At 44.6% G+C, this 10,066-nt stretch overlaps 1 protein-coding gene across 1 annotated transcript; it reads left to right on the forward strand.

Moving 5' to 3' along the window:
* Window positions 1–6,503: 6,503 nt before the first annotated feature.
* On the forward strand, window positions 6,504–9,774 carry LOC146035703 (ankyrin repeat and SOCS box protein 12-like). The gene is made up of 2 exons (XM_083159292.1): window positions 6,504–7,789; window positions 9,510–9,774. The coding sequence occupies exons 1-2, from the start codon at window positions 7,033–7,035 to the stop codon at window positions 9,644–9,646; spliced, it is 894 nt and encodes a 297-aa protein (XP_083015418.1). The 5' UTR covers window positions 6,504–7,032; the 3' UTR covers window positions 9,647–9,774.
* The last annotated feature ends 292 nt before the right edge of the window (window positions 9,775–10,066 follow it).

Consider the following 10,066-nt stretch of genomic DNA (forward strand, 5'->3'; position numbering starts at 1 on the left):
ATTGGATCTACACCATGAAAACCCTAGAATCATCGGGACTCAACATCGATATAGAAATAAATGCTTTCTTATGAGTGGTACCTATTCTTATTTTTTCCTGATTTTTAATCGACTACAAAACTAATTTTAAAACAGAAACATGTTAAAGTATAGCAAAATGTGCTTCCCACCATTTTTATCATCACTTCCGGAAATCCGTTTCCACCAATAAAGTTTTTCCTATAAAACCCCACAGAGTTGGGACATTAAACATCCTTGAAAAAGTGCGCTAGTCGCATGAAGCACGTTGGACACAAGGGAGAATAGCAGCACTTCCGGCAACTTCCGACTTCCGGTGGGTAGCGGACGCTCGGCATCCCAGCCACAGAAAACAACAAGCGGCTGCATTGGACTTTACTTCCACCCCGCACCAAAAGGAGGCACATTACATCGGAGGCTAGTCAGGGTAAATTCAGGGTCAGCAACCTGGTATAATCCAACTTTAAAATAATCCCCAAAAATTATTCCCTAAAAGGGTGTAAACATTATGAAAGAACCGCCACACAGCTAGGACGGAGAAACGCGTCAAGAGTACTCTCTCCCCGCCAGGCTATTATTTGCCACTGTGGTCAGACCTTGCCAACCTGTGATTGCTTTGATCAAAGGCACTTCTTCCAAAAATGTCCATGGATACGGGACTTACATTGCGCAAGTGGAGCACGGTGAATGCCGACAATTACCCGACAGGAGCGGAGGTAGCTATACCTACTACCATTGTGTGTCCATTTTCCCTGCAGCATCTGCCCCCAGCTGGCGCAGTGAGCTGATCTCGATACTGCGGTCAGGTTTTGAAAACAAGAGACTTCATACACACTAAAGTGTTGCTCTATATCTCTGTTGGACTGTTTATATACTTAGCATTTGGATGTGTCTGCCATATTAAGTAAGACCAAAAGATCACAGGTGCCTTTCCAATTTGTGCCCTCTAAGATTGCCCGCAATTATCTCCTCATGTGTAGCCCTAAGGTGGCAGCAAATACTGTTTCCCTCCATTAAAAAACGGCGGATTGGACAGTTCGCATTGTACTTAAAATTGGAAACATCATATATATGTGGACTGGAGACTTTTTGAATTTCCATCATAAAACAGCTGTCTATTGGAGCTCATCATCTTAGAGTATATTGCAATTTACCAACTGGCAGGAATTGGTTAAGTGTCACTGGCCTTCTGATACTCATTGCTATTAATTGGATGTTTTAGGATTATTACATGTTTGTATTTGTGTATACTTATTTTTGTGTATATTTTTTATGTGCTATTGCATGCAATATATTATAATTAAATACAATACTTTTAAAGCTTTAGTGTTTCCTGTGCTCTCTAATTTTTAAGTTTTGTGTACAGTTGCAGCTATTTAAGGACCACAGAGAGCCTTATTTAGAGCAGCAAGAAACACTTATTCCGAATTGCAGGTTGTAGGTATTGATTATATATCTGTTGTTATTTTTCTGTGCGCCCGATTATCCAGCCCTTTCTTCTTTCCTTCCCTGTTTGTCCCAATGCCGTGTGTTTAAATTATCACACGTGTCTTTTGGGGTTGACTGGGTGGTGAGATTGAGGGGCTGGACTACTGTTTTCATTATGAAATACAAACTTGTTTATTCCATAGGTACCACTCAAGCCCCCCCTTTTTTTCCATAATAACTTTCTTGCACATTTTTCCACAATATTTAACGCTCTTTATAAATTATTTTTCTCATCTAACTCTATAAGAGCTGCTCTACTTTTAGCGCAGAAACCATTGAACCCAACTCACTGTAACAGTAATGCCTATTACACATTATGCCACACTCCCATAATGCCTATTGCATATTATGCTACACCCCATAATGCCTATTACACATTAAGCCACACACTGTAATGCCTATTACATATTTTGCCACACACTGTTATGTCTAGTACATGTTATGAGGATAATACCATTTTATGTCCCACACACAAATCATGCTAGCTAGTAAAAATTCTAATTACTTCCAGGTAACTCTAAACATGCAGTGGCATGCATTGTGCACCCTCCCCATGGCATTTTAGTGGCACTTACACATAATGCCCCCACTAGTGCCACTTCCACACATAATGCCTCCTAAAATGCCACTTACACACAAATGGGATAATTCTGGTTCACTCGCTCGTATTCGAATTCGCCGACCATCGAAAGATATGGAAGGTGCATGCATATGTAAGTTTGCTCTGAGAAACTTACTCGCTCGGGGGAAGTAGGCGGGAAGCTGACATCCTGTGATGTCAGCTGCTCGCCCCCCCACATGTCCATGACGGCCGCATTAGCATGAGAACGCCCAGCATTCTCATGGAAACACCCATAAAACGCTGGTCATTCCCATTTTGTTCACCATGGGCACATGAGCAGAAATGCGCAAAGTGCAAATATCGGCCCTGTGCGAACGCACGCGGGCCAGCAAATGGACCTGAATTTGGTCCATAATGCCCACTGAAGTGCTGCTTACCTACATGCTCCTTCCAGGGGTTACATACTGGTTGCCAGGGATTTCTTGCAAGGGGTTACATGCTCGGGGGCAAGGGGTTGCATGCAACTTGCCAGAGGGGGGTTACATGGTTGATGTCGGGAGGGTTTACATGCTCATTGCCAGGGGAGGGTTACGTGTTAGTTGCCAGAGGGGATTACCTGCTCATTTCCAGAGGGTGTGTGTGTATGTGTGTGTGTGTGTGTGGTGTTTTACATGAGTCTAATTCAGTAGTTGGAGCAGGATGTTCTACACATGTTTCCATGTGTTAGTTTAATTGGCTCCTGGAAAAAAGACAAGAAATGGCACTTTGTCAATAGAGGGCTAAAACCGAATACATCGACCTAGTAGTAAATGTTACATTAATAATCCAAATGAATATCCACTGTTTGGAGTAGCTGACGTTTCTCAGAGTGAAATTAGATGCAGTCGTTGATGTGAGGATAATCAATTCTGTTTCTCAGAGGGAAACAGAAAGAAAACCATGTTGGTGCAGTTACCCTTTAAAAACCCTTATGAAACCCATGACCTCAGCGCTGTGAGGCAGTAATGCTAACCAATACACCATCCGTGCTGGCATAATGTGAATTGTGGCTCATATCGTGTGGCATAATGTGACATTTGGCTCATACCATGTGATATAATGTGGAAGGGGCACTAGCACTAGTATAAAGGGTCCTACTGTTGTGGTGTATAATGGGTATATGGTGTGTTAAACTACACTAACATACCACCCAATTTCTTAAGCAGGGAAATAGGGACACTCACGCGGCGGAGCCGCATGCACACCCAAAAGGGGGTGTGGCCTATGCAAATGAGCTGATGCGCCTATTCACTTCATGCTGGTGGGACTCCCAACTGCCACAGCCCCGGTCCCAAAAATATGGGACGGTCCTGCGAAAAATGGGACAGTTGGGAGGTATACACTTAAGGGCAGGCCCCTTTTTAAGTGTCCACCCTTTTCTCTGGAGAGGTGCACACAAAACTACAGCCTTCATTTTTCCATACCCTCACAAGATTTTCACTGGGATTGTCCTTATAAACTACAGGCCTCATTAAGGTTGCATTGCTTCAGTCTAAATGCTGCTGCTAGGCTGATCTTCCTAGCAAGACACTCATCATCTGCTGATGCGCTCTGCCAGTCCCTTCATTGGTTACCTGTGTTTTACCGTATTCAATATAAAACGCTTCTGCTAGCATATAAAGCTATTAACCATACTGCACCAGCTTATATCTCTTTACTTATCTCAAAATATCTCCCATCTCGACCACTCCGCTCTGTACAAGATTTGCATCTCTCTTCTGCACGGATCACTATCTCCCATTCACTATTACAGGACTTTCATCGGGCTGCTCCCATCCTATGGAATGCCCTTCCACGCACAATAAGACTCTCCACTAGCCTCCAAACTTTCAAGCGTTCCCTGAAAACTCACCTCTTTAGGCAATCCTATCATATTTAAGTTCCATACGCATAACCCTCTGAGGCACTTATGTATCATATAGCTTCCCTTCTGGACCTACAAGCTATGCTATTACTGGTGCCTGTCCTTGTGTTTCCCTCCTATGTCCCTATAGATTGTAAGCTTGCAGCAGGGCCCTCTAACCTCCAAGTCTTTCTGTTGTCACCCAGTTTGTTTTATCACTGTCTACTATTGTAAAGCGCAATGGAATCTGCTGCGCTATATAAGAAACTGTAAATAAATGATCCAGCCCACAGTTTCATGAAAATTGGGAAACTGCACATGCGCTGCACCAGCTCCGCTCATGTGCAAGACGAGTCCTGCGATCGCCTTGCTGTAATGCAAACACCTAAGGCTGATTGACAAGCAGAGGCCTTTGCAGTGAGAGGCAGAGGCAGCCGGCATTCAGAAAACGGGGGCGTATCTCCATCTTTTCCCTGGTGTGGCGATGCTAAGTGCTATGTCTGCAGCACACATTTAAGGCTGCCATACACTAGTGTGATATGGCCACTTTTTCTGTGATTCCAATGCAATACCGCGACGGATCGCATGAAAAGTGACACATTGCATGTCATTTTCCTGCACCTCTAATCCCAGTCATTGATCCTATGGGCTGCCATGAATAGCAGCCAGTAGCATCTGCTGGGATTGCATATGATACATTGTATGCAGATGGTCCCCATACAATGTATCATATGCGATCCTGCCACCCAGCAGCTGCATGCTATAATCGCCCTAGTGGAATGGGCCTTTTCTTGGTCTCGCAAGGCACCCTGTGACTGGAAGCCTGAGTAAGGTAAGGCTTACTCAGGCTGTGGTTGCGATGAACATTCTGAACTGCGATATCATCACTGTATTAGCTATCGCAAATGCAGGAAGGAGGTTGTATGTACCCCCTGCATCACTAAAGATCACTGGGCCCATTTATCAACTAATATTTGCGGCTAAATCCCCAAAAACACCAGTTTTCGGGGGTTAACCGCAAATATTAAGTATCACTGAAATGTATCACAGGGGACCGCAGCAGGAATCTCCGATCCCTGCTGCGATCCCCCGCTGCAGCGCCGCCGGCCGCATCCCCCATAGGTTTCTATGGGGGATGCGAAGCTGCCCGATGTATCAACATCGGGCAGCCCGGCATCGCACCCCTGGGCTATCGCCATTCTGATATGGCGACAGCCCATTGTAGCCTATGGCTACATATCGCACTGCCCGAGCGGCAGTGTGGTCAGTGGGGTCGCGGTGGGGTCAGCGCATAACCGCGCATGCGCAGACCCCCCGGCTTCCGGCTCCAGGCTTCGCAGGGACAGGCTCCTTTAGGAGCCCTGTCCCTGCGCCCGGCAGATAATACATTGGTGCAAAATGATCGTATTTTACAATGCGATCCTGGGCGGTAATATTCCGCCCAGATCGCATTGTAAATGCGATCAATGGTAAATGGGGGCCCACATATGCTAAGCTGCTGTGAATTGCTTAATATACAGGATCAAACCTGAATTAAGGCCAAAGCGAGCTGTTTAAACAATCTATGAGCTTGATTCAGCCCCGCTCGCTAAGCATTGTTCTTTCACTGCCTAGCGAGCGTGTAAATGACACCCTCCCCCCACCCCTTTGCTGACTGAATAGCAGCACCGGCATGCGAATGGATGTGTATGCTGACACACATATCCATTTGCATGTGGGCGTACAGTCAAAAAATCATTTGATGGTCGCCGTCAACATAGACAGACTTTTATTTGCCTCAGATACGGCCGAAATCGGGGTGGGCACTGACATCGTGTGACGGCAGCTGCCCACCCTGTGCAGGCTTCCCCACACCTGCGCTTGCATGGAGACGCCCAGCAATTTTGGGGGGGCACCCTCCGTCATTGTGGGCACTCCCAGGAAATGCTGGGCATCCCCCATGCGACAGCCCCCTGCGCATACCTCCCAACTGTCACGATTCCGTCGGGACAGTCCCGATTTTCGGGTCCTGTCCCGATGTCCCACCCGCGGCAGGCATTGTCCCGCTGCGGGGGGTGGCAGTTGGGAGACCCCCCAATCTAGTAGAATAGACGCTGTGCGCATGCGCACAGCGTCTATTCTCGTATGAAAATGAGGTCGCGGCTAATTAGCATAAGCCGCGCCCCCTTTTCGGACGGCGCGAGTGTCCCTATTTCCTCCGGACGGAAGTTGGGAGGTATGCCTGCCTGCCTACTAACCGCCCCGCTGTGTGCGAATGCTCGGCATCTGTGAAAGCCGCACATCAGATCTGCACATGTGTATATTTGCCGATACGCAGCGAATTTGCAGGGGACACAGTAAACCTGAATCTGGCCCCATATACAGTAGTCCAGTTTGGAATGGTCCTATTGCGGTTTTATCGTTATTCAGCAAAAGCAATCCTGAAATGTTGTTAGATAGCCCTGCCATCTAGTGGCTGTATTTGATAATGCATATTTTTAACAATAGTGCATGTATTTAATGTAGTCAGTTATAAATATACTATATAGCGTATGTACACGTAGTACATTTATTCTGGTATTAACTAACAATAGTTTCAATTTCTGTAGATAATAATTGAATTAAAGTCATAGACTGCTGATTAGTCAGTCTTGGTTCCTGATTTGTCAGTGCAGCTGTCAATCAATTATGCGGCGTACAGCACTTGTTCAAGGACTCTCCCTTTTTAAATGCCGATTGGTTGCTGTTGCTGTCACATGACCAGGAAGTGCTGCAACAAGGCTGCCTGCAGGAAAATCACTGTGTGTGTAACTGTGTATGCCTATGAAGCTATTTGACAAAAAAGCAGAACATTCAGCACTGCATGGAATTTCGGTGTGAGTAAAAGTGTTCTATTTCCTTCCAGAGTAAGACACAGTCTCCTGAACTGTGTATAGGAATCTTGTTTAATGTTAAAGTGATCACTCCCAGGGACACATTAGTAGCTCTCAGTTATTTTCCTGCCATTAATTTGGTGGTTATCTGTGATCATAGAGAGAACTGCTAATACATTTCCTTTAGCAGTATTTTGCACTTACCATAAGAATATCCCTAAGGATTCCTTATGCTAAAACACCGGGGGCATGAGAATGACCATGCAGAGAGCTGTGAGCTCCATCTTGCTGTTTCAGTGGACAATCCACAACGCCTGTCTGAGTTGCTATATAAAGAAAGATACAAGGAATTAATTGACAGCAGAAGTGGATGGGGTGTTCCAGTGACACCACTGCGTCTTGCTGCTTCTCGTGGGTCTTTGGAGTGTTTGAAAATCCTTCTGGCTCATGGAGCCGAGGTGGACAGCCTGGATGTAAAGGCGCAGACTCCACTATTTGCTGCTGTGAATGGTGGTCATTATGACTGCGTTATGGAATTGTTAAAGGCTGGAGCCAATCCCTGTGGAAGTATCTACAATAACTGCTCCCCGGTGCTAACAGCATCTCGGGATGGAAATGCCAAAATTCTCAAGGAGCTCCTGGATTATGGAGCCGATTCCAACGTAAGGTCAAAGATGACTAATAGAACTACAGCTAGCACAAGCTGTACCGGTCCTCTGTATCTTGCAGCTACGTACGGTCACCTTGAGTGTTTCAAAACGATTCTTATTTATGGAGCGGAACCAAATTACAACTGTACAGACCAAGAACTTTTAAAGACCATTAAGCATCCCGTGACTGTGCTTGAGATGTGCCTGAAACATCGCTGTGATTCACAGTTTGTGAAACTACTCATTGATTTTGGTGCTAATGTGTACTTACCTGATATACCTGTAAATGCATCATTACCAAACAACTACGCATTGGAACTACTGGCAAAAGAAAGAGGTAAAGTTGTGTAGCATCTTAACGCATGATACAGAGTAAAATAGGCGTATTAAAAATATTACAGAAGGAAAATTGCTAGTGTATTCTCACATGTGTGCCTCTTGGTGGTTAGCATAGGCAGATGGTTTACTAAAAGTCATCCTGAAGGGGGAATTGATAGTGTTCCTTCTAGGAACAGGGCAGGGCGCTGCTGCACGGGGATAAGGGGGGAGGAGGGAATGGGCCCGCCAAAGTCACTGTTGTTGCCATGTCCGGGCCGCCGACATCCCGAAAGGGGCATGTCCAGGCCGCAACATCACTAAAGGGGGCAGGCACGGTTGGCATCATCACAAAAGGGGCCTGGCCCGCTGAAGTCACTGCGCTGCCGGGGAAGCGCCGGTCATCACCACTTATGGCGGTGCTGGACTGCCCTGTGCACACGGGTGGGGACAGGCAGCAGGCTTTTGAGCGGGGTGCTGCTAGAGGGGCAGGGCGCATTTTACCCTTTCAAATTGGGCAGGGCGCAGTGCCCCGCTAAAACAGCCTAGCGCCTAGCGGGTACACTAAATTGAGTTGCTTTTGGGGACCTGTAAGTCCCAACGGGAGATATTCAATTGTTTTCCTGATAGGTCAGAGGTGGTGAGCAAAAATTCACCATATGGGTTTTTGGGGCACCCAAACGTAGCATGCCTATTACTTTGGACAGGTTTAGCCACTTTACGTGTCTATAACCGGTGCATATGGGCAAAATAAGTAATAGGCACCCATCGGTAAAACAAGTGACTATAACTCTGCAAATTCCCATTACTAGGAGTGCCAGAAAAACACTTGAATTCCACCTTAAGCATGTACTGTACCTGACTTAAATCAGCTGCAAATGAAAGGTTTCCCAACTGACATATGTATGATTACATGTTGGTCTTCATGGAACGCATTTAAATAAAAATGTCAATACTGAACTTTGCCTATGGGGAATACTCCATACTATGAGAATGTGTGATTAACTTGGCTAGCCCCATATAGTGTCCTAAATGAGTAGTAAGCAACAGGTGACTACTCTTAGTAAATTGACATACATATGGCCTCATGTCTGATATGGTGTTTCTAGCACAGTCTGATTTGAAATCAATGGTGATATATAGACTAAACTATGCTAGAGGCACCAAAGCAGAGAGCAACACCCCAGGCAGGCCAGAGGAACTGTATGGGGTTTGAAAAGTACAGGGGGCTAGAATGAACACTATGGTAGTAGTATCACTGCTGAGAAGCATACAGCTGTTTCAGTGATATTTATATGGGAAAATTCTGGTTTTAGGACATTTTGTATGTCTATGATAGAAACCCATAGACTTATTTATATATTAGAAACTCTCCCCCATTCAATGCAGTAACAACTCATTGACATGTACTGCAGCACACACTGTAGAGCTCGTTGAAAAGAAGAACTATTGCTGGTTTTAAACCTGTGAGATTATTATGCTATTCACTAATTAGACTTTTCCTGTTCCATTCTTTATATTTAAAAAATAATAATTTATAAAATATGTAATATTGAGATTTTTGATTGTTTGAAAGAGGTGGTAATTTGCCTGTAATATATTTAGTCATTTGCAACGCTCTGTAAATCACAAAAATCCCCCCTTATTCAAGTCATAGTTACTGTGATCTATGATTGAAAATGGTCTATTATACCTATGTAAAACTATGATCTACAAATACACACATTTGTTTTTCTTTGTAGAATATCCCAGGTCCTTACTCTCTCAGTGTCGTATAACCATAAGAAGAATCCTGAGACAAGTGGGAAGATTACATCTCATTGACCAGTTGGATATCCCGCTGAGCATCGTAAGATATTTACAGTACCACAATGCTTAGTCTCCAAGGGAAGACCCTGTACAGCTACATGTAAAAGGACATTGAATGATCTTTTAACAGTGAAAGTTAATTGGAGATTCTGTTTATTTTATGTTGTATTTTATACATTAAAGTATTTTATAATACAAGTCAACCAAAATGAACTTGATCATCTCTAGTGTTTCAGATAAACAAAAGTAAATGTGGGATTATAAAAATATATATGGCCTAATTTCAGCGTGGATCACTAATCCGAGAATTTGCAAATCGTGCGATTATTGAATTACTGCTCATTTGCAGCATTTGCATGGAGACAGCGGAAAAATATCGGTACGCATAGATGTTCCAGCGTAGCTGCAGTTTAATTGACAGGAAGCCATGGTTTTCTGGCTATGTTTGTAAAAACGCCAGGTGTGCCCATGCGTTTCTCTGATGTCAGCT

Source organism: Crinia signifera, chromosome 9 (assembly GCF_055691185.1).
Source record: "Crinia signifera chromosome 9, ASM5569118v1, whole genome shotgun sequence".
NCBI classification, from domain to species: Eukaryota; Metazoa; Chordata; class Amphibia; order Anura; family Myobatrachidae; genus Crinia; species Crinia signifera.

Coding starts and splice junctions, on each gene's coding strand:
- LOC146035703 (XM_083159292.1), top strand. CDS start 7,033: ATGCTAAAACACCGGGGGCATGAGAATGACCATGCAGAGAGCTGTGAG. Junction 7,790..9,509: donor ACTACTGGCAAAAGAAAGAG/GTAAAGTTGTGT, acceptor TTTTCTTTGTAG/AATATCCCAGGTCCTTACTC.